Raw genomic sequence first — 25,549 nt, forward strand, 5'->3', positions numbered from 1 at the left:
AATCATAATAGGTCGATGATTGGAGTGAATGCAGCCCATTCACGTGGTAGGACTAATGGCTACTTTTTGACTCTGCAAATCATCGTTGAATTGTTCAGTTTACCCATGGCAGCCACGTGATTTACCAAGTCACATTTTTTGGATGAATGTACTGGAACATGTTCACTTTGTTTTAATAACTTTATAATATATCAATAATAATTTATGATTTTAATTTTTTATATATTGATATTTGAATGAAACAATATATAAAGTATCATTAACACTGCTCTCTTTATCCTAAACATATATGTTTATTTGTTTTTCACACATATTAAGAAAAATAATTGGAAAAATAGATTTTACATCAAACTTCTTGTTTTATTCTTAAATAATTTATTTAAAAAATAATTATATGTTTGTCAAAACTTAGTTAATGGAGTGGTATTAAAGGGCATAAATTAGTTATCATAGAGGATTTTTACTTAAAAAATTGATGCACCAATTGGATAATTTAATAAGGGAACTCGAATGGTTGTATATTTAGGCATCCGTTCACGCGGACCAGTTCAAAGATAGCGTGCTCTTATTTGTTCTAAAATAATTAGTCTAACCTTCTTTAAAGAAAATTTTCAGAATTTTCTATTTAGAAAATTTATAGTATTTCAGCAATATTATACTCACTTTTTTCTATCATGGTTTTTCATTGTAAAAAATGATTTTTTTTTTTTCTATTATAATGTATATTATGATGGTGAAATGATTATGATATCTTATCTCGTATGAGTAAAAAACAAGTGTTTAAAATGGTTTATAATATCTTACATAGATTTTTATGCCAACATGTGTTAATCATTTTCGCAAAACGAATACAGATTCAAAGTAGTTGCTACATGATCCTATTGTATAGTTGTTAAAATTGAGATTTAGACATAACTCAATCCAAAAAGCTAGTTCTAAGGGGAGGATTGTCCAAGTGCACATATGCAACTCTCAGAAATTTTATCCAACCGATATTGGACTACTAACACACCTTCTTACGTTCAAGAATGAATATATGGAGCGTTAAGTTTACAAATGACTCAATTATTGACAGTCCAACATATATGATGGAATCTAAACTTTGATATCATGTTAAAATTCAGATTTAAACTTAAATCAATATCAAAAGCTAGTTTTGGGAAAGATAATTGTTCAATTACATATATGCAAAACTCAGATATTTCATTCAATCGATGCAAGACAATTAACAACAATCACGCTTGTGTTTCTATTGTACATCCATCCCAGCAAATAATATAAAAGCGGTTGTTCTTAGAAGATCAATTTAGATAATTTTGAATGCATGTCACCAAACAAACGCACCGTATATACACTTTCGGGGAGAAGATGGAAGAATATGACGATGGAAGAATTTACAAACAAACTTAGAGAAAAAACACTCGTGCCAAATGACCAATTATGGCATTAAGACCTACTATCGATCAAATAAGGGACCGAAATTTAAAATCTTATACATTATACAATTTTAAATTTTCTATTATTATCTAAAAAAGGATCCCCAGAAAAGAAAATTTATATATATATAAAAAAAAAAACTATGGATAAACATTCGTGCGACAAGTTGTTTGGTCAGCAAAATTGACCTAGAAAAAACAAACGTACGTGGGAGATCCAAACATATGAAAGATGATCTTAATGTTGGATTGTAGGGATAAGTGAACAGTAGAATTTAATGAGAGAGACAATGCAAGCAAGCATGCATGCACCCCACATATTTCAAGCTATCCCCTATCACAAATTTAACCCTTGATACCTTTCAGATTTCACATTATATTTCTGTTTGTCCCAAATCTTAATATTTATTACATGTTCGTTTGGTAGGAAGCATGGGCTTTTGTGCTTCACGTGCATTGTAAAAACTAACAAATTATTAACCCATATTAATCAATCCAACATTGTACACATAACCGACGCATGATTAATTAAGAATATGATAAAAAAAATTTACTTTTAAGAGAGGAATACGTACTTGTCTCGTGTGTGTGTAGATATATATACATACGGAAAAGTTCAAATTAATTCTGTAAATAGATTTGTAGAGACTTTTTGTCCCTCAAATTGATGAAAATTTGGTATCCATTCAAGAAATTGATTTCTCCGTACATTTAATTTTATGTAGTGTTAATATAGTGCATATCATGTAACAATTATCGGAATCACGTCATCAAGTTGTAGTGTCATGTCTGTATTCTTACGAAAATCTGATTAAAAATGCTAAAAAAAACTAATTTATTTCCGGAAAACTGTATTTTTGATTATCTCTGTTATCAGATTTAACCAAGTCTCAATCTTATATTTTTCGAAAATTCTACTTACTTTTTATTCGGAGGGTTTTGATATGATACAACATATATCAACGCAGTATTAGTGTCTCATTAGCAATACGTCTAAAATATAACTAGAGTTGCAAAAAAAATAAATTAAATATAACAGACGAATACTGATATTTTACAGCTTAGAAAGCCAAAATCGCAAAAACATAATTTTACCTTTATAGCACTAACACCAAAATTTGCAACATTAGCACACATGATTTCTTGAAATAATCGAGTCGTGGCCTATTAAGTTCAAATCACATCAAAATATATTATGAGACAAATGAGAGCCCGTGCACGTATAATATATAAAGTTTTGGATTTGATAATCCCTATAAAGATGTCCTCAGTTTTAAAATTTTTTTTTCCCCCAAAATTAATAAGTATTTCATGTTTTATTAGTCCAAAATTCAACTACGTGCCACGAAACCTTGATAATCTGCCTCGGCCATACTGCCGACACTCGAGAATTTCCACGAATGGTTCAGACAATAATAATATAGTATGGGACAAGTCTAATTTATCACTCAGTATTGTCCTCGTACTCAACAATCACCATCGACTACATGTAATATCGCAATATCTCTCACAAACTTTCTACTTGCATGTAATGAAGGGTACAGATAAATTACACGAAAATTAATATTTGCATGTAATGAAGGGTACAGATAAATTACACGAAAATTAATACAAGAAGGAGAAAATTTAAAATCTTCCTCTCCAACCTCAAGCACGCAAAAGCATATTTAATTTAGCTTGTCTTTATATTAATTAATTGACAAAAAAAAAAAGTTACAGAAGTCATGGATTTGTCGTCTGATCTGAGAAGAACGGCGCCGGAATTTCTCACATATTTTATTTACTCAAAAAATATAATTAATTCTGATCGGTGTGTGGTTTCTCGCTGGCATTCACTGTTTTATTGCCTTTGGTCGTGCATGGAATTATCCCATCCAAATTACTATATTACACACACACACACACACACACACACACACACACATATATATATATAATTTTCATAAGAACATCTACTGATAATCGTCGTGATATTATGTGCGGAAGGTTTTTGACATAATCTCTCGTTGGTTTATATAAACGATCTTTGTCGATCACAATTATAGGAGTTCAAGGAATCCAATAATTAAAGGAAAATCTTTGTAGAAAAAGAAAATTATAATATGATCGGTTTTTAGCCAATTTGACAATAATTTATTCAAAGTCAACCTTTGAATAAAGGCAATGTATTGGCCTTAATTAGAGAAGGGGACAATGAATCTGCGTTTGTTTTGTCTTTTCAAAGGTTTTGAAGTGTGTGCATTTTAACTTGTGGTTGGAACTTGGAGCATGATTGATTAATTTTTGGGCAAGCAACTCTTATATTTCATTTCCTACCATTAATTTATTAGTTAAAAATAGATTTAAAAAATGTTACATACATGTTCATCATGTGTTTGATCCTCTTTGTTAATATTTTCTCGGTCGAACCTATCATGTAATGTTTGTTTAATATATTTACCAGAGTGACGTTATTTGCATGCTGCTGCTTAAACCTAAGATTTTATCCGTAACAACTATGAATTTTCCGTCGCCCAAAAAAGAAAGTAATGTATATCCTTTATATATTCTTGCATTTGATATCAATATTATATTAATGATATAGATACAAGGGAAAAAAATAAAAATAAAAATTATCCCATATGCTTAAATTATTGGATTTATTTGGTTTGTGACACAAGAAAAAGTGAAATTAAATTGAATTAATTATCAATTTACCAAAATAACCAAATTGCATCTATTACTTGGTCAATGAAACTTTTATGTGATTATTATTATTTAGGGTTGAAAAAAGGCCTGATTAGGCCCAATTCAACCCGAAGAAGTGGCCCATATATCGGCTTATAGGGGTAAGCCCGTCCGTCAAATCATATCGAGTGTGCCTACAGCAATTTTATTAGGTATTTAAACTAGTTTAAAATATAAATAATTAATTACAAATTTTCTGAAATTGTTTCTAAAAGAAACTTATCAATATCTAAAAATAAGCTACTTGTGTTTTATAGATGTTTTTGAAAAAAATAGGCCATGATAATTTAATTTTTAAAATAAAAGAAATTACGTTCAAAACAAACCCAATATTTGATTTTGTCACGCACCGAGATCGGAATGTATAACAGTGACGTTGTTTCATAATCACAAAATTGTGAAGCAAGAAGCCTCAGAAGTATACAATTTCCATACTAGTATATTTAGTCATAAATAGAAAACTTTGTCTTTACAACTCCGAAATAATCATAAAATTTTTCACATAAGCATAATGTAAAACATTAACTATAATGCGACAACATACGACTTAAAATAAACTGATAACAAATTGAAACTTAAACATTAGCAACAGTCGTCTTTTTCCTTAACGTCCCCAGAACTGAGTTTGTTCTTCATCCTCTAACCGATTTTCATTCTTATCTGAGAGGAGGTGAGTGGGTGAGCTACATGGTCATCGCTCAGTAAACAGGAGAATTCCTCACAGTCTTTAAAATCATTTTTTCAACAAAAACAATAATATCATATATATACATGAATATTCTAATTTTTCATGAATAAACATGTATCAGAATTATGCACTGAATGAATTATGAATTTCATGACTAACTAATATTTGTCTCCCTATATATTCTCTCCTCTAAAAAGTGACGCAAGGAATCAAAAATCAAATATGTTCAGAATATATGTTATTACCATTAGTTCACAAAGTTCCAATACTTCTAAAATACAAATTTTACAAATCATATTTTAAAAACATATAATACATATATGCTTGTCATTTTAAAACATATATATCAAGTTAAAACAAAAAACCCATTTGCTTGGTTGTTCTTGAATAAAAAAGCATGTAAAATGTTTAAATAAAATGTTATACTTTTGGTATACAAAATAATATTGTGCTCCATCATTCTTGTGCTTAATTGTGCCATCATTTTTCAGGTCTTCACAGGTCTTTTGTGAAACAATCTCACGGATTTTATCCATGAGATGAGTCAAATCTGCTCATATTTACAATAAAATGTTATACTTTTGGTATATAAAATAATATTTTTTTCATGAATGTCCAAAATAGAAGATCTATCTCACAAAATTGACTAATAAGATTATCTAAGAATAGTTTTTGTCTTGGTTTTATATTAATCCAAATATCTATATCTATTTTGATCAATGTTTTCTTAAGCATTGAGATCATATGACTTGTTTATGTTCTCTTGATTTCTAGAAGTTGTTCTTCTATCTAAATGATTTAAGAATTTAATTTTGAAAGATACCTTTAAAACTAAATAAAACATTTATTTAATAAAATAAAAGCGTAAAATTTGTATTAATAAATATTTGATTTGACATACGTAAAATATTTTAAATGACATAATAATCTTACTTATATCCAAGATACAGATAAAATGCTTGTAAATAACTATGCTTATAAATTATATGAGCATAAAAATATAATAGAATTTAAGACCATTAAAAATATTTAAAAAAAATTTAAAAAAAGAAATAATGAAAATGATAAAAAGGAGAACATTAATATTTAGTTAAATTGAATGATATAAACGTCAGATTTATATTATTGCTCTAAAATGTATGTTTCAAGAGCTGACTTTAATAGGAAAAAAAATTACTATACCTAAAAATGAAAGTGGGCATGAAAATAATCGATCAAAACGAAAACTATCATAGTATCATTCTCTCCGGATGGCTGGAAAATGTAAACTCTCCAAACATGATGATTCAAATATCCTCGTGTACCATGGAAATTCCTTGACTTCCCCAAATTTTTGTTTGTCCGGGTGATAAACAGCGTATGTCCCACCCCACAGCTGATCTTGAAACACAACCTCGTTTTCACTCGTCAAGTACAATGGGACACCAGCGAAAAAGAATTCGCTATCCTCCTCTTCCGGTGGCTCCCCCATATCCACCAACGGTAGCTTCATCCAACGTTTACGGCCACCTCCGTGTTCGTGTTCTATCAGCAACCATATCCTAATCACAAACCCTTCAAAACGAGTGTAGAGACACAAATTTCCTATCAAGTTTGTCAAAAAATACGCGTGATGCTCGAAATCCTCGGGTCCATTCAGTTTCTTTAACAAGTCATCTTTAGGATCAAAGTATACTATTCCAGTATATGAAAAAAGGGACGAACACGTTGACATAACCCAGTATACAACTCCATTAACGTAAGTCCCCTCACGACCTAGGCATCCTGTCAATTCGCTTCGTCTCTCGACCCAACTATCGTTTTTAATGGAATAAACCATGTATTTTCCGCCTAGTAAAACAGCTATAAACTTATAATCATCTTCATATTTATCGAAGCAAAGCCCATAACCTTCCGAAGGATGCATACGGGGGGCATGTATCTCATCAAAGAACGGGCAAGAAAAAGTCGAGATATTTCTCGTGAATGGATTCAGTAACACAAACTTCTTCTTGAGGGTCTCTTGATTGGTGTGCTTGAACAGAAGTATCCCTTCACAGCCGCATAAAATATGGTCAAACTTGTATTCTTCCGACTGAAATTGGCAGACCGATTCCGTATAAAATTCATGGCCTTTAAACTTAATCAAACTGTATGTGTCGTCTTTAAGTGTATGACTGGCAAAAAAGCATCGGGAATTCGAGATATTTGATTGTTTGGAGTGAGTTTCGGCGAATCCCGGATCTTTGATCATGGCGTTCCATGATTTGCAGACGGTTTTAAACCGGAGAAGAGACTTAATGGGTAATCTCGAGAGAATGTTTTCTAGTATATCATATGGAAAATCATGCGTGCTTTGCTGATTCTTCATGCTCAGGAGTTTGAGACTTTCAATACGAGAGAGTATTTTGCTACAAAATTATGATAAAGAAATAAAGATACAATGATATTTATATTCTCATTAAACTGAAAAGATTTGGAAAACTAACAAATTAAATTATTTGTGTATTAGCAAACCGTAAAATCTATAAATTCAAATATTTGGAAAACAAGATTTTGTATGACAAGGTAACTCTTGAGCAGCAATCCACGCATTAACGGAAAGTTGAATTTTCGACATAATTAATTATGGCTTTTAGATTTTTTTAACTTAATAATCATGAATAAAACTAAATATTGTTATATTTTTTTTTTAAAAAAAGAGTTTAGATAATGTTTCCAAATTATTTTATCAATAACTAAAATCCCTATTTATTTAAGGTATAATGATAGATACAAATCTATAGATAGAACGATTAAAATATATATATTCTCAATCTTCAAAGTTTATTTATAGTTTTACTCTTGCATAACATTTATTACGTAACTTTGTTGGTGGAGATTTATATGTAATTTTCGTACGTCTCCTCGTCTCTTTCCTTATTTTCTCGATTTCTCTTTATTTTATCTCAAAGTTCAAACTATCTCATTAAAATCATATCTAATCTATAAGTATTATATCTTAACTTAATAATATATATTTTTTATTCAACAATTATCGAACACAAAAACTTTTGATATATACGCACCCATCACGTGCCAAATGACACTAGTACTATATAAGCGTCGAGGTCAAATGTTTTGGTAGGTTGGTATAATCTCTTGTTTTTGGTACCATTTTTCCCCCAATTTTTTCTTTTACCCCCTCAAATTTCTGTATTTACTGTTGTGGCTTTAATTTTGTTTTTTGTTTTTCTATTTTTCATTCTTTTTCTTTTTTTGGTTTTTCAGTTAAAAAAGTTAAATATACAAACACGAAACACATACATCCGAGTCTCAGTCTTAATAGAAAATATATCTACATTATTAGTTACATTAAACAATCATATCTTGACACTTAACTTAGATGATTACTTACATAGCAAGTACTTTGTTAAAACTTTCATTTGGAGACATTATATTGCTTGGAAACTACATCGATTTCTTTTACTGAATCATTTCAAATTATTTATCCTCGAGTTGTAACATATTTTTGTCTTTCGACAGGCATAATCTTTTGAACTAATTGATCGACCACGCTTCTTACGTATTTTAACTTTACTAAAGAAAAATTAAGGTTTTGATCTTGTAAGTTGGATGTTTTAGATTATAGTCATGTATATATCTTGCCAGAGGTTCATTCAGCAACTTGATTTTTTTTTTGTTTCTTTTTCGCCATAAGACTTCAAATATTGCTTATTTGATATCGATTATCTCTTCTATGGTTTGTATGATGCAAATAAAAAAAACCTATGTTACACACATTAAAATTCATCTAAATAAAAAAAAATGGAAAAATAATAGAGAACGACTAGGTATATTTTTATTTATGTAATATATATTTTTCTATTGTCACATGGATAACGAAGAAAGCAATCAATAGCAAATGAACCATATTTGTTTGATTTAATGATTATGAGCAAAAATTTATCAAAAAAGTTATTGGATAATAATCAAAATTTGAAAAGTTATACAACTAAAATCTAAAAGACAACCAAAATCATAATTATATCTATTTCTCACTACAAGAAAAATGATTTTTCGCAGCACGTCATCAACAGCGTGCATTAAACGCACGCTGCGAATACTACTTTTCACGGCGTGCACCCATATGTGCCCCGTTAATAGTGTTGCACTTGATACTATTAACGGCGTGCATTAAAAGCACGCTGCAAATATTACTATTGACGGCGTGCATTAAAAGCACGCTGCGGATAGTAACTTGATACTATTAACGGCGTGCATTAAAAGCACGCTGCGAATATTATTATGAACGGCGTGCATTAAAAGCACGCTGGGGATAGTAATATCTGCAGCTTGCATTTATGTGTGCTGTTAATAAATTATATAAACGACAGCGCACAATAAATGCATGCCGTTAATAGTATTATTAACGGCGTGCAAGTTTATGTGTGATGCAAAAAGTAAATCATTTTTTTTTAAAAAAAATCGTGTTCAGACATTAACGGCGTACATTAATCGTACGTCGTCAATAGTATTATTCACGGCATGCATATTATAAGCACGCTGCGGAAAATGAGTTCGAATTTTAACGTAGCAACGGCTTTAGTAAAACCGTCGCTAAAGTTAAAGTTGCGACGATTTTAAGGCCACATTTAGCGACGGTTTACAAGAAACTGTCGTCGATTTATGGCCACATTTAGCGACGGTTTAGAATAAACCGTCGTCGATTTAAATCGGCGACAGTTAATAATTAACCGTCATCGGCGACGGTTAATAATTAACCGTCGCTAATAGACTTACATCGGCGACCGTTTAGTAACAAACCGTCGCTAAAAAATCGTAAATTATCTATTTATTCCCGATTTTCGTTCAACACTTAAAATTTTTCTCTACTTACATGATTTTAGTTTCGATTTAAATACCTGTTTTTGTTTCAATTTTTGGTTAATTTTTTAATTGTTAATTAAGATCATGAGTATTTTTTAATTGTTGTATTGTATTTTTATAAAAATGTATTAAATTATAAAAGTAAATTTTTTATTTAAATTTACGCAAAATTTAGCGACGTTTTTGGAACTGTCACGAAATTATAACACCGTCGCTAAATTAGCGACGGTTTGGCCCCATCGCCCGTTTAGCGACGGTTGTGTCGAAACCATCGCTAATATTTTTTGTTTTATGACTATTAACGGCGTACTTGTGCACGCTGCAGAAAGTTGTATTAACAGCGTACATATGCACGCTGCCAATAGTTTAACTATCAATAGCATACTCTGCACGCCGTTATTAGACTAAACCGCAAGCGTAAATCGCACGCCGCCAATAGTGTCAAACTTAAGACGGCTTTCAACTTTACAGCGTGCGTCGCAGCGTGCACTGCACGATTGCACGCTGCGGATACCTTTCCGCAGCGCATATTGCACGCGGCGGAAACCCACTTTTCTTGTAGTGTCTATACATAAAAAATGTAACTATCATGTTAAATCATCACAAAATAAATATCCAGGGTCCATCAATTTCAAATAACAAAAAAAAAAAAAAAACATATTAAAATCAAACTAATGTAGTTTATCACTCCACTTCGTCAAAGTAATCAAAAAATATTCTTGGCTATGGCCTATTCTTAGTAGAAAACAAAAAATAACAATATCTGCAAATGAAAGTTCTCTCATAAAAATCGATTAAACCCGGAAAAAGAAGATGGAGAAAAAGATCATTGATTTGAGAGCTATCACTCTCTCCGGATGGCTGGAAAATGCAAACTCTCCAAACATGAGGATCCAATCATCACAGTGTCAAACGGAAGTTTCTTAATTTCCCCAAATTTTTGTTTTCCGGTGTGATAAACAGCGTATGTCATAGACCACGGATTTTGAAACACAACCTCGTTTTCACTCGTCAAGTACAATGGCCTACAAGGGAGAAATAATTTGCTCAAGTCGTCTTCCGGTGGCTCCAAGTTATAATCCGCCGTCATTAGCTTCATCCAACGTTTACGGCCACCATGTTCGTGTTCGTGTTCTTTCAGCAAAAATATCCTAATCACTGACTTTTCATGAATAGTGTACAGTCAGATCAAAATTGACATGCTTCAAATCCTCCGGTCCACGCAGTTGCTTTAACAAGTCATCTTTCGGATCAAAATATACTATTTCACCCGGTGAAAAGAAGGACAAACACTTTGACATAATCCAGTACACAACCCCATTGACATAAGTCCCCCTGAAACATACATATCCTCTCAATTCGCTCTGTCTCTCGATCCAACTATCGTTTTTAACTGAATAAACCAAGTATCTTCCACCTCGTAAAACAGCTACAAACTTGTAATCATCTTCATATTTATCGAAGCAAAGCCCATACCAGCCACAAAAATCAATACGGTTGTCAAGTATTTCATCATAGAACGGACAAGAAAAAGTCGAGTAGTTTCTCGTGAATGGGTTCAGCAACACAAACTTCCTCTCGCGGGTCTCTCGATAAATGTCCTCGAACAGAAGTATCCCTTCACAGCCGCATAAATAGTAGGCATATTTGTACTCTTCCAACTGAAACAGCCCGACCGATTCCTTGTAAAATTCATGGCCTTTACACTTCATCCAACTGTATGTCTTCTCTCCACATGAATAACCGACGAAGAAGCGTTGGGAATTCGAGAGTTTTGATTGCTTGGAGTGAGTTCCTGCGAATCCCGAATCTTTGATCACGGCGTTCCATGATTTGCAGACGGTTTTAAACCGTAGAAGAGACTTAACGGGTAATCTTGAGAGAATGTTTTCTAATATATCGTATGGAAAATCATGCTGATTCTTCATTCTCAGGAGTTCGAGACTTTCAACAGAAGAAAATATTTTGCTACAAAATTGTCATACATAACTAGTTTTAAAGATACAATGATATTTATATTCCGTAAAGATTTGAATAACTAACAACACAAAAACTCCTCCGATCTCACGGGTCAATTTTGTGTAACAGATATTCTATATGAGTCATTCACGAAAAAATATTACTTTTTATGTCAAATTTAAAGATCCGTGACACCGTCTCATGAAAAACCTACTCAACTAACAAATTAAATTATTTGTAAATTAAAAAAACGTGAAATCTAGAAATTTCTAATATTTGGAAAACAAGATTTCGTATAACAACGCAAATCTTCACTTGAAGCATCAATCCACGCATGAACGGACATTCGAATTTTCGACATAATTAATTATTATTTTAAACTTAATAATCATAAGTAAAATTAAAAATGTGATAAAGTTTTTTAAAAAAGAGAAAAGTGTGTTCAAATAATGATTACAAATTATTGTATTCTTATTATACAATGACTGATACAAAAATATATAGATACAACAATTGATATATCTATTTTCCCTATCTTTATCTCTATGCTATTTTAAAGTTGATTTGTGAGCACTTTTTCCATTTCCATTTTTTTTCTCCGTTTGTTAGTTATTCATTTACGAATTTCAAAATTACATATAACACCTCATAAATTTTTATAGTTATGATATTATCCAAATTTTATTATAAATTTTTTTAAAAAAAATTGTACAAGAACACAAGCTTGTGTCGAAAAACTAATACTATATTTAATGTTAGCTTAATAGAGACAGAAAATTGAACAAGTTCAGAATTTGCATGAAAGCCACTCATTAATTTTTATAAATACGATATTATCCCTATTTTAACATAAACTAAATTAATTGCAAAAAATTCAGTACAAACAAACGTGTATGTCGGATATTAATAATATATTACACAAAAACTCATATGAAATGATAGTCAATTTTATGAGATTGATATTCAACCAGACTCGATTAATAAAAAATATTACTTTTTTATAATAAAATATTATTTTTTATTTTAAGTATGGATCGAGTTGATCTATTTCAGAGAATTAGATCTGTGATCGTATAAAACAAGATATTATTCAATATATTAGGATAAAGGTGGGATTTGGTACATTAGTATGATTAACTTCTCTTTTTTGCCATTAGATAACAATTTATTTACGAAAATGTCACATTTGTAAAATTTATGTGCATCTATAAATACCAAAATGTCACCTTTTGAAATTGTTCTCTATCTTTTATCTACACATTATTTTGTATATTTTTTCGTTTTAAAATTTAATTTTTCCCTTTTTTGTTTTGTTTTCATTTTTTTTAAAATAGACTGTACAAACATGCAACACATTCATATATTTATTATACTATATTAAGCTTGGGGGGAGGGTTTGGTATGTTGGCATGACCTTCCTCCCTTTTTATTTGTATTCGATGACTATTTATTTACAAAAACATCACTTTAAAAAATATTCTCTATATATTTTTTTTAGAAATCTATTTTTTTTCTACATTAAGGGTTTTTACATAACAAAAATAAATAATATTTTATGACCTATAAATTGGAAATAATAATTACTTTTAATAAGTAAATTTATTTTTTTATTTATTATAAAACTTTTGATGTTTAATTATTTTATAAAATTTTAAATAATCTGCATCTTATTTTTTGTTATAACTCAAAATTCATATATATGATAGTGATTAAAAAATTTATTCATTTGAAGATATATATAACATGTGTGTGATTGATTGATATATTAATATGTTTTTAAAAATTTATGAACACATTATAATTATAATAAATCAAATATATTAAAATTTTATAAAGTTACAATAGTTTTAAATATTATAACGTACTTATTCTCTATTTTCAGATACAAAATAATTATCTTATTTATTTTTTGTTAGAAATATTGTCAAAAACAAAATATATATTTTTTCATACTAAAATTTACTCAAAATGAATGAAATTATTTTTAGTATGATTATTTATTAATATCGAAAATTATTGTTTTGTATTTTCTAAAAATATTAATTGATCAATTGAACACGTTGAATTGACATATGACTAATTGAAATTGAATCGTAACTTATTTATCATCTTTCTTAAATTAAATCAATAATTAAAATTATTTATATTGATAAATAAAAATATTTTAAATAAATGAAATTTATTCATATTCAACTGTTAGTTTACATAAATAAAAAAATTACAATAATAAATTATAAAATTCAAAATTCATATGCTTCCATGAAAAATTTATAAAACTAATTAATATTTTTAGGCTTGAACTAGCAATCCAGGCATGAGCGGACAGTTGACTTTTCGACTTAATCAATTAATATTTTTAGGCTTTTTAAACCTAGTAACAATGAGTAAAATTGAAAATAACTTATTTTAGCAAGTTTTTTAAATGCTTTAAAAAACTATTACCAACTTTTCTATTACAAAATTCTTCTTGTTGTCGGAAAACAAATATATATAGATAAGTTATTCTGTTTCAAAAGAATTTTAAAATGATTATCATGATTGATAGAGATTAGAGAGGAAAAAACACAAGCTCAAACTTCAGAATTTCTTTAAAAGTTAGATGAAAGATTTAAAATTTCATGAAATTAAAAATTTATCCAGTAAAATGAATTTAGAATCAGCAAAAATTTGGCAAACAAAATAATAAATTTCCACCAAAAAGCAGACACAATGACTCTTTTTACATGCAAAACACCTTCCATGGTATCCAGCATTGACAATCTTGAACTTAGATTGATGCCTTAGCTCTGAATCTGAGATAACTCAGGAGCTTCATAGAGAACCGCGATAGAGTAAAAAAAGTTTTAATTGTTGCACGACCTTTGACAATCCCCTCTCTTGCACCACGTGCACTCCTAGCTAAACTCGGTTCATGTATCCCGGTTTCTTTTGGGGCCACCACCTGCACCGGTGCTATCGAAGTCGAGATTAAGCCAACTTCATCACCCTCGAGTCATTTCGGAAAGAAAACTGAAATCAATACACTGTACTAACTTGATGGAATCATGTCGGTCAGCTGCCTTAATCTTTCTTCTGTCACGCGAACGGCTCGAGTTGAGTTCCTAATGCCTTGTGTAATTTCTTGGCTACAACAGGAAAATAACGAATGTCAAATTAACATTAACTATGAGATATTCAGAGATAGAGAAGCTCGAAGCTAAAATGAGTACCCCAGATCATTGAGCTCTGTTGTCAGGTCGCTGATCTCCATCCCAGACAATCGAATGGCAGCCATAGTATCAGGGATCTCCTCTCTCGTGGCGTCCATTAACTTCTCTAGTGATTCTGCTGCTCTTTTAAAGGCCTTCAATTGAAATACGAAAATCAAGCACCATAAATGAGGGGAACCAAACAACGTACGCTACCAATGACATATTTCATCAATATTTTCTCATCTCCGTTTAAGTATTATATAATAACAGCATTATTGCCTTTTGCATGCTTATTTTCCAGCTAATGATCAGCAACTTCTATTGCAGGTGGCACATTTGGATTTAACAAAATATTTTACAAGTAAAGAGAGAACATGTAGCAAAAAAGATTATGAAAACAAACCAGAAGAGTTGGAATTGCCGAACAAAAGAGCCATGTTGCAGATATCGCCACCTGATAGATAATATGAAATTGAGTATCATCCTTTAAAATAACCCAACAGAACAACTTAATGGAAGCAAATAGCACAAAAGATGTATTCAAGATAGAAATGCCACTTCAAAAAATCAAATATCAAATAAACTAAATAAGTTCGACCATTCAGCTCAACTGTAAGTCTTATGGTGTAAAAGTAGCTTTATCACAATTACATCCCAAATCCAATGTGTGGCATTAATGATGACATTCTATAAAACCAAAAGTAACTTTAAAAAATATCAATCCTCAAAAGCACATAAGATGCTTGAAAACAAGTCTATTTCATAAATTAAATGCTGATTTTTAACTACAAAATAAATAAAATACAATGAAATTTGTCTCTACCGATCAGTGGAAGGCAGCAGCAACGAAGCTAATAGCAAGCTAACAACATAGGGAATAATAAACAGCAGTGTAAACGGCAGCAGAACCTTTCTCAGTTTCAGTCTCTCTAGAGGTTTTGTAGGCATGAGACATAAATCACTCAACGAGAGGGGGCCCAATATTTTTCAGCACGAACAAGTTCTAAATAATAATATAATCCAAAGGGCTAAGATAGCAAACAGGAAAAAGAAAGCAGCATTTGTATTGTAGAATAAATTGAGAGAGCAAAATATGAAAATAAAATAGAGAAACACTGAGTTCTTTATAGAGTGAAATTGAGTTTGCTACCAAATATATAGAGTTGTCATGCCAAAACATTATCAAATTTAATCAAATATTGCATTTTAAATTATATTAGACTTCATTTTGTCAATTGTTATTCCGACTATATACGTTACACCAACGTGAAATGGAAGAAATAATTTACTTTTTCACAATTCACAATTTACTTTTTCACAATTTAATTGGGCTTCACAATTTACTTTTTCACACTTCACTTTCATGTAAGTTTCGAAGAAATAAAAATAAAACTGTGGTATCCCATATCTGCCAACGCGTGGTAGGACACAAAAGCATATATGTTCTCTCGTGGTAACCATGATACCCTGTGATATAGTGGTAACCATGAAACCTTGTAATGTAGACAAATTTTCTTTTCTACTTCTGCTCACAGAATTAAGATAGTTCATTACTATCTTCCCAAACGATTATCCACCAATAGATTTCATCAACTAACAATGGATTCTCGACGCAGTGGAAGATTGATCTATATCTTATTTGTTCCATATTTATCTACACATTTTTCTAATTTTTAGTGATAGCTTTAGCGTGAATTGCAGTTGGTTAGGATTCGATCATTCTTTCGTCCTTTTTATATTTGAACTGCTAGATTAGGCGAATTTTTTTTTACCATTTATAGGTCTCTTGTTATTTCTTCTCAGCGTTTTTTCAATAGTAATAAAATAGACTTGAGCGCTTGCAAGTGTTATTTTGTTTGCTTCTTGCTCTGTGCCTGCATCCATTCTTCTTGGATATTTTTACATTAGCTGCAATAAGCACCAGCAGCTTATACATAAATTACATGAGGATGGATAGCTAAGCAACGAGCAACCTTTTTCTTATCATGTCGATATCCAGGAAAGGATCGGTGAATCCAATGCTATTTGCAGATGCACTGAATCACGAATACTTTCTAAATTGATACTGAACACTTTAAAAATAATACTAGCTCCATAAGTTGTACAAAACTTCATAGAAACATGTGATATTGTACAGGGAAAAATGAGTAATTTTGCCTGGATTTTATGTAATTCGGCAATAATTTGAAAGACTTCGGACCTGAGGCGATAAAATCTAATGATGATTATACATTAAATCTAGGCCGACACACAAATTTCAGTAGAAATACATCTGATAGAAAAAAGAAGAACCCTTTATCTCAGACTAAAACAATCAAACACTCTATAAAATATCTATTCAAGTAAAGCTCACCCAAAACAAAATCAAGTTAGTCTAGCAGAGAGAGAGGAAGAGAATACCCCGCAGGCGATGAAACTGAGAACGTGAATGTGGCGGTGAGTGAAAGTGTACTGATAGGGCAGAAGCTCAGGGGAGGATCCAACTGCGGATGAGAGGTCCACAGATTGAACAGTGGAAGAAGCGAATCCAGGCCGATTGTGTAGCTTGAGACTCAGACGCCGGCGAGAATAAGCGACGGCGCCACTTCCACCACGGGAACTACCACGGATTCCTGGGCTCGGGACCGGCAAGACCAACGCCGCCTCCTTCAACATCTTCAGAAACTCCGATGCATATATCCGCACATATTTGGGTTCGGCAAATCCTCGGAATCTCCGAAACAGTGTCAGCGTCTCGACCCTAAAATCAGATTAATATTTTGCAGAGATGTTATACAGCCAACATATTTTATGTGATGTACGCAAGAAAAAAAAAAGAGGAAGATACATTATATGAATAAGTTTGCAGTAAAGATAAAACGATAGTTTTTTTTTTCAAAAAAATTAGTAGTTAAATATATATAAAATTTGATTTGAAAATTATAATTATAATTTTTATGAATTTTGTAAAAGAACGTAAATATCTTGTGAGACAGTATCACATATTTATATTTATGATACGCGTCGATATGATCTTTATCAATAATGAAAAATAATATTTATGACATAAAAATTTATTTTGTATGGATGAATCGGATACTAAATTTTCTGGTAAGACCATATGATAAAAAAATCTGTGTTGATGAAAATATATTGTAAAGCTATGAAAATATATGTTAAGGGAACACAAAAACTTGTCCGAGATATCTCACGAATCAATTTTTGAGACGGATATCCAATGATGCCTAATTGACGAAAAAATATGAATTTTTTATGTTAAAAATAATAATTTTCACGATAAGTATGAATCGTCGATCTGTCAAAAAAACGAATTCTTCGCGAAAGTAGATTCAAAACTCTGAAGCTTCGAGAAACCTCCAAGCTATTGTGTGTTTAGATGAACAATTTTTTAGATTTATATTTTAAATAATCGATTCAAGTCATGGAGTATACACAAAAATCAAATCATTTAAAGAGATTACTTCTTGTGAACTAAAGTCTCTTTGTACCAGCAGCGGCCAACCTGACTTAATTTAATTTTTTTTATTTTTTGAACGGAACCTGACTTTATTTAGATCGTCGCAAAAAGTACTCAAAAGAAAGGGCAGTAGCAGCCTGATTTTATTCAGCATAGTTGGACATTTATTCATCCTTGAAGTTGCACAAGCCCGACCAAGGTCATGTTACAATTGCAAGAAGAAAACGATAATCTCAGTACATCAAATCCCACAAATCTCTACTTGAACTAAAAACCTGTGCTCATGAATCATTGTTCCTTTAAATTTTCAACCGAAACGTAGGAACTGCCATCAAGTGCCCGGCTCTAGCCACGACGATCCCAAATTCCTCGGTCATGTCCAGTTCTTCCGGCAACATACCATTAGGCAGCTTCAGATCAAAGCAGTGAACCAGTTGTGCAACGATTAGCCGAACTTGGATGAGCCCGAGTTGCAATCCAGGGCATCCTCTCCTTCCAGACCCGAAGGGAATAAGCTCGAAATGTTGCCCTCTGACATCTGTATCCCTCCCAACAAATCTCTCCGGAACGAACTTCTCCGGATCACTCCAGGAACTCGGATCACGTCCGATTGCACGTACATTAACAATTATTCGCGAGTCTTTCGGTATATGGTACCCGTCAACCGTGCAATCTTCCATAGAGTAGTGAGGTAACAACAAAGGCGCGACCGGGTGTAGCCGAAAGGTTTCTTTTACAACCATATCTAGATACTTCAGTTTCTCCAAGTCGGATTCCTCTACCATCCTTTCCAATCCCACAACTTCTTCCAACTCTTGCTGAACTTTTTTCATTGCTTTGGGATTTTGTAGGAGTCTCGAAACCACCCACTCGATCGATGAGGCCGCGGTGTCCATTGAGGCTACAAGCATGTCCTGCACAGAAAATTTACTGACAATGATTATTGCTATATCTGGAACATCACTTGTGCCAAAAGTTTGAGCTCCCGAGGGGAAATGGGGTAATAAATTAATTACCAGCATTACGGCCTTAACATGGCCGCGATCAAACTGAAACTCTGTCTGTCCAGATTCCATAATCGACATCATGGTATCAACAAAGTCTTTAACCTGCCCGCGATCACTGGTCTTGACATGGTCATCGATAACTTTCTCGAAAAAATCATCGAACACTTTCGCGACGGCCTTCAGTTCTTTTCGCCAATCCTTGAAGATCAAGAATCCCAAGTAGAGGAAAGTAATCCCCAAGATTTGGAAGTGCTGACAATTTCAACCCTTCTTGAATCACAAACTTGAACCCTCTCTCGTCGATGTCTTTATCCTCGTACTTCTTACCGAACACCATCCTACAACTCATCTCTGCAGTAAGGGATGAAACCATAGCACTAAGATCAACAGCAACAGTTCCTCTCTGAGATTCTTCTTTCACGGCCTCAATAAAAAGGCCAAGCTCTTCCCTCCTCATGGGTTGGAATGAATTTATCTTGAGATTACTAAGAAGCTCTAGAGTGCAGAGTTTACGCATGTTTCGCCAGTATGCGCCGTATTTCCCGAAAATCAAGTTTTTTTGATCCCAAGAAAGGTATTTAGCCGCCTCGTGTGGAGGTCTGCTGGCGAACACAAGATCATATGTCTTAAGAAAAAGCTCGGCGGCTGCCGCAGATGAAACGATGATGTTCGGAACGAACCCGAATTGCAAGTACATGATCGGGCCATGTTGTTTGGCTATTCTTTCCAAATCTAGATGAGGGTTCTTGCCTATCATCTGAAGATGTCCCAAGATAGGAAGCCCTTTCGGACCCGGAGGCAGCTTCTTCTTTTTCTTTGTATACATATGAAGCAAAGGAGCAGCTATACATGCTACAATTGTCATAATCCAAATCCAAGAAACACCCATTATTAATTTTTTGGCTAATCAAAGTTTAGTATGCAAAGAATTTACCGGATCCCCAAGATGCTCTGTGTCGCATTCGAGTTGCGAATGGAACACCACATAAAATTTGGGAGATAGTTCATTATTGCTCTAGTTTCTTGTCTCGGTGACGACTTGATTTCTAGAAATTACTGATATAATGGAACAAAATACATCAGGCAAATCCAGCGCTTCTCTGCTATTATTGACTTTATTGTTTTGTATCCATATGCAGTAAATAATTGGACTAATGTAAAAGTTAAATTCTGTCATAATCAACAGAGATTGATTGAGATATGGCGGGGAGTTATTTTAGAGACTTAGTACCTAACTTAAGTTTCTTACATAGAGTCATAATTTTTAATTAAGAATGATATCAAAAAATTTATAGATAAAAAATAGATAAATTTAAATAAATATTTTTATAAATTTAAAATATCGTTGAAAATAAATAATACATGTTATAACACAGATATCAAGTTAGTTTATTAGAATATAGAATATAGTATAGATGACAAATATGTAAACCAAACACATAAAACAGTAATCAGTAATGAGCATTTTTTTCAATTTCTTTTACAATTAAAATCAACTTCATCCTCGTCTGATAAATATTATAAAGTAGCTCTGAAACCAAACTATATCGACCAAAATAAAATTAAAAATTAAAATCCCATTGATTTTTAGTCGTTTGAACAATAATGCCTATCAGAGATGTGACAAAATCCAAAACTTGGAAACCCTGCTCGGAAAGATGAAAAATCAGGCTGATGATAGTATAATCCGCCTCTAAAATCAATGATTTTTGTGGTTCATGGTTACTTAGCTCGAGTAAAAAGGTTCCCCTGTCATATCTCCTCTATATAAATTTTTAATTTGATACATGTTAAAATATAACGTCATTCTATATACGTGTTACGTATTAGTATAATCTATTTTTCTTTTATACTTATATAAGTACTTTTGTTTAAAATTAGAAATTAAATTCCGAAAAATTTAATAAATGTTATCACTAATATTATTGTTGGAGTAAATGTGAAAACACTGTATTTATAATTTAAATTTTCTTAATGATTAATTGTTTTGGAAAAAATAAAATAAAATCAGCCTCTCCTCCAAAAAAACTCCTAGCTCCGTCCCTGGATGTTGTGCCATCGGAATGGCGTCCGAGCACCAAGATGGAAGCTGGTGATAGCACGTTTTGGTGCAGCGGCTACTTATTCTAGCACGAGCTTTAATACTGGAAGAAGCGATGTTCTCGTTGTAATGGTGGTCTCGCGATGGATGTTGTCGTGGCTGCAGTGCGTTGCTTGGGGCCTTGTGGATCCACCATTTAGTGGTTTGGTCCCCAACAGGCTAGCTACCCGATGCTAAGGTCATTGACATGAAGGAACTGCTCCCAATTCAAGCGTACATATTTTAGCTAAGCTTCTAAATTGCTAATTCTTTCTATGAATTGATTATAAAAGTATTTAATTATTATTTGAATTGTATAATAAATTGAGAGAGCAAAATATGAAAATAAAATAGAGAAACACTGAGTTCTTTAAAGAGTGAAATTGAGTTTGCTACCAAATATAGAGTTGCAATGCCAGAACACTATCAAATTTAATCAAATATTGCATTTTAAAATTATATTAGACTTCATTTTGTCAATCATTATTCCGACTATATACGTTACACCAACGTAAAATGGAGCCTATTACATATGATAATATATAATTTGAAATGCAATATCTCAAAATAATTTAACAGTGCAGGTCGGGGGTATATTCTGTTTAACATAGACTATAATTTTTTTTTTTGTATTAGATTTAAATGTTGTCCTAAATATTGTAACACCTGGTGATAACACGAAACGGAATAATATAACACACAAATGAATAATTTCAACCAAAATAACTCAAAATTAATTATGCACAAGTATAAATATTTACGCGGTGTCTCAGAGCAAAATGATTACTAGAAAACCAATTTCTGTTTACAAAAACCAACACTAGTGATTTTAACGAAAAACATGTCTCACTAAATTTTCTCGTAAGACGATCTAAAAAAAGTTTTTGTGTCGATGAAAATATATTGTAATAAGCCATTAATTATGGATTAAACATAATAATATGTTAGAAAATATTAAAAAAGCTATGAAAATATATGTTGTGGAACATAAAAACTTGTTTGAGATTATCTTAAGGTCAATTTTGTGAGACGAATATCCAACACTGTCTAACTTACGAAAAATATTATTTTTATGTCGAAAAAATATTTTATAAGTATGAATTGTATAGATTTGCCTCATAGTTTCACAAGAAACACTCTTTTTGAAAGTAGAACAAAACTCTAAAGCTTCGAGAAACCTCCAAGCTATTGTGTGTTTGGATGAACACATTTTTAGATTGATATTTTAAATAATCGACACAAATTTAAAAAATATCAAGTGTATCGATGATAAGTTTTGACAAAAATATTTTAAATCATTGACCTAATTATAATTTATAAAGATATTCTTCAGATTCGTAGATATCATCTCCTTTAATTATTATCATAAATTACTTTTTCCCTCAAAAAAATATCAAATAATTTGAAATTATTTTTTAAAATTCAATGACTCAATTCAAGTCATGGAGTAAACATGATAATCAAACTATTTAAAGAAATTACTTCTTGTGAACTAAAATTTGTTTGTACCAACGGCCAACTTGACTTTATTTAGATCGTGCAAAAATACACGAGACAACAGCCTCGTTTCTAAGACCTACTACCATTTCTTTTCTTTTTCTCCGCTGACAAGATGGGTGGATTCCTATTATTAGCCAGCCACTTAGATACTAAACCCTAACAATTGTCAATCCTGAATTCGAAGTAAGGTAAAATGGTAATAAGTTCAACCAAACTAGTTCACAGCTATATTAAGCAACATTTCAACTACGATGATCTTACATTCACTCAAAAGAAAGGTATTCAACAAGGAGTTTGCTACAGATGATACACGATGAATCTTTTTATGATAGAAGGATTATACACGATGAATCTTTTTATGATAGATAGTTTTTCCTTCTGATGACCGACATATATATGGTATACGTATAACATAATATGTGAATATTACATATATTGAAAGTACTCAAAAATAAATTGGGTAGTAGAGCCTGATTTTATTCAGCATAGTTGGACATTTATTCATCCTTGAAGTTGCACAATCCCGACCAAGGTCATGTTATGATTTCAAGAAGAAAACGATAATTTCACAAACATAATCCCACAAATCGCTACTTGGATTAAAAAATTGTGCTCATGGATCATTATTCCTTTAAATTTTCAACCGAAACGTAGAAACTGCCATCAAGTGCTCGGCTCTAGCCACGACGAGCGCAAATTCCTCGGTCATGTCCAGTTCTTCAGGCAACATACCATTAGGCAGCTTCAGATCAAAGCAGTGAACTAGTTGTGCAACGATTAGTCGAATTTGGATGAGCCCGAGTTGCAATCCAGGGCATCCTCTCCTTCCAGACCCGAAGGGGATAAGCTCGAAATGTTGCCCTCTGACATCTATATCCCTCCCAACAAATCTCTCAGGAATGAACTTCTCCGGATCACTCCAGGAACTCGGATCACGGCCGATTGCACGTACATTAACAATTATTCGCGAGTCTTTCGGTATATGGTACCCGTCAACCGTGCAATCTTCCATAGAGTAGTGAGGTAACAACAAAGGCGCGACCGGGTGTAGCCGAAACGTTTCTTTTACAACCATATCTAGATACTTCAGTTTCTCCAAGTCGGATTCCTCTACCATCCTTTCCAATCCCACAACTTCTTCCAACTCTTGCTGAACTTTTTTCATTGCTTGGGGATTTTGTAGGAGTCTCGAAACCACCCACTCGATCGTTGAGGCCGCGGTGTCCATTGAAGCTGAAAGCATGTCCTGCACAGAAAATTTACTGACAATGATTATGGCTATAACTGGAACATCATTTGTGCCCAAAAGTTTGAGCTACCGAGAGGCTATCTAATTACAATAGTTTTTTTTTTTCAAATTTGAATTCTCAACCGGGGGAAATGGGGTAATAAATTAATTACCAGCATTATGGCCTTAACATGGCCGCGATCAAACTGAAACTCTGTCTCTCCCGATTCCATAATCGACATCATGGTATCAACAATGTCTTTAACCTGCCCGCGATCACTGGTCATGACATGGTCATCGATAACTTTCTCGAAAAAATCATCGAACACTTTCGCGACGGCCTTCATTCTTTTCGTCAGTCCTTGAAGATCAAGAATCCCAAGTAGAGGAAAATAATCCCCAAGATTTGGAAGTGCTGCCAATTTCATCCCTTCTTGAATCACAGATTTGAACCCTCTCTCGTCAAAGTCATTATCCTCGTACTTCTTACCGAACACCATCCTACAACTCATCTCTGCAGTAAGGGATGAGACCATAGCACTAAGATCAACAGCAACAGTTCCTCTCTGAGATTTTTCTTTCACGGCCTCAATAAAAAGGCCAAGCTCTTCCTTCCTCATGGGTTGGAATGAGTTTATCTTGAGATTACTAAGAAGCTCTAGAGTGCAGAGTTTACGCATGTTTCGCCAGTATGCGCCGTATTTCCCGAAAGCCAAGCTTTTTTGATCCCAAGAAATGTATTTAGCCGCCTCGTGTGGAGGTCTGCTGGCGAACACAAGATCATATGTCTTAAGAAAAAGCTCGGCGGCTGCCGCAGATGAAACGATGATGTTCGGCACGAACCCGAATTGCAAGTACATGATCGGGCCATGTTGTTTGGCCATTCTTTCCAAATCTTGATGAGGGTTCTTGCCTATCATCTGAAGATGTCCCAAGATAGGAAGCCCTTTCGGACCCGGAGGCAGCTTCTTCTTTTTCCTTGTATATATATGAAGCAAAGGAGCAGCTATACATGCTACAATTGTCATAATCCAAATCCAAGAAACACCCATTATTATTATTTTTGGCTAATCAAAGTTTATAGCATACAAAGAATTTTGAAACTATTGTAGTAATCTTAAGAGCGTGTTCGTTTCTATTTATGGCGTTATCGGATCCCGAAGATGCTATGTGTCGCATTCGAGTTGCGAATTGAATATCCATTATAAAATTTGGGAGAGAAGATCAATATTGCTCTTAGTTTCTTGTTTCCGTGACCACTTGATATCTATATATTACTGATATGACTTTATTGTTTTGTATTTTGGAGTTATCGATATGCAGTAAACAATTGGACCGATGTAAAAGTTAAATGCTGTCATAATCAACAGTGATTAATAGAAGATATGACGGGGAGATATTTTAGGGACTTAGTACCTAACGTACGTT

General features: G+C 32.6%; 5 protein-coding genes across 6 annotated transcripts; all 5 read right to left on the reverse strand.

The window, feature by feature from the left end:
• Nucleotides 1–6,088: 6,088 nt before the first annotated feature.
• Nucleotides 6,089–7,201, reverse strand: LOC142556545 (F-box/kelch-repeat protein At3g23880-like). The gene has a single exon (XM_075668007.1). The coding sequence runs from the start codon at nt 7,199–7,201 to the stop codon at nt 6,089–6,091; it is 1,113 nt and encodes a 370-aa protein (XP_075524122.1).
• Nucleotides 7,202–10,543: 3,342 nt separating this feature from the next.
• LOC142556555 (F-box/kelch-repeat protein At3g23880-like) lies at nt 10,544–11,627 on the reverse strand. The gene is made up of 2 exons (XM_075668017.1): nt 11,046–11,627; nt 10,544–10,861 (listed from the first exon to the last, which is right to left on the reverse strand). Exons 1-2 carry the CDS (start codon nt 11,625–11,627, stop codon nt 10,544–10,546), a joined length of 900 nt encoding a protein of 299 aa, XP_075524132.1.
• Nucleotides 11,628–14,230: 2,603 nt separating this feature from the next.
• On the reverse strand, nt 14,231–17,639 carry LOC142535061 (uncharacterized). 2 transcript variants are annotated; one of them, XM_075641671.1, is made up of 5 exons: nt 17,250–17,639; nt 15,253–15,303; nt 14,868–15,001; nt 14,692–14,783; nt 14,231–14,610 (listed from the first exon to the last, which is right to left on the reverse strand). In XM_075641671.1, exons 1-5 carry the CDS (start codon nt 17,502–17,504, stop codon nt 14,426–14,428), a joined length of 717 nt encoding a protein of 238 aa, XP_075497786.1. In that variant the 5' UTR covers nt 17,505–17,639; the 3' UTR covers nt 14,231–14,425. The 2 variants fall into 2 exon arrangements, with proteins under 2 accessions (XP_075497786.1, XP_075497820.1); XM_075641705.1 differs by having other exon boundaries at nt 14,231–14,599; nt 17,250–17,637.
• A 783-nt stretch (nt 17,640–18,422) lies between these two features.
• LOC142535354 (cytochrome P450 71AU50-like) lies at nt 18,423–20,354 on the reverse strand. The gene is given in 3 exon segments (XM_075641769.1): nt 18,423–19,220; nt 19,323–19,496; nt 19,498–20,354. Coding segments are annotated over 3 exon segments (1,494 nt in total). The 5' UTR covers nt 20,203–20,354; the 3' UTR covers nt 18,423–18,605.
• A 2,903-nt stretch (nt 20,355–23,257) lies between these two features.
• Nucleotides 23,258–25,347, reverse strand: LOC142535258 (cytochrome P450 71AU50-like). The gene is made up of 2 exons (XM_075641736.1): nt 24,295–25,347; nt 23,258–24,139 (listed from the first exon to the last, which is right to left on the reverse strand). Exons 1-2 carry the CDS (start codon nt 25,171–25,173, stop codon nt 23,525–23,527), a joined length of 1,494 nt encoding a protein of 497 aa, XP_075497851.1. The 5' UTR covers nt 25,174–25,347; the 3' UTR covers nt 23,258–23,524.
• Between the last annotated feature and the right edge of the window lie 202 nt (nt 25,348–25,549).

This window comes from Primulina tabacum, chromosome 1, assembly GCF_025594145.1.
Source record: "Primulina tabacum isolate GXHZ01 chromosome 1, ASM2559414v2, whole genome shotgun sequence".
Classification (NCBI taxonomy): domain Eukaryota; kingdom Viridiplantae; phylum Streptophyta; class Magnoliopsida; order Lamiales; family Gesneriaceae; genus Primulina; species Primulina tabacum.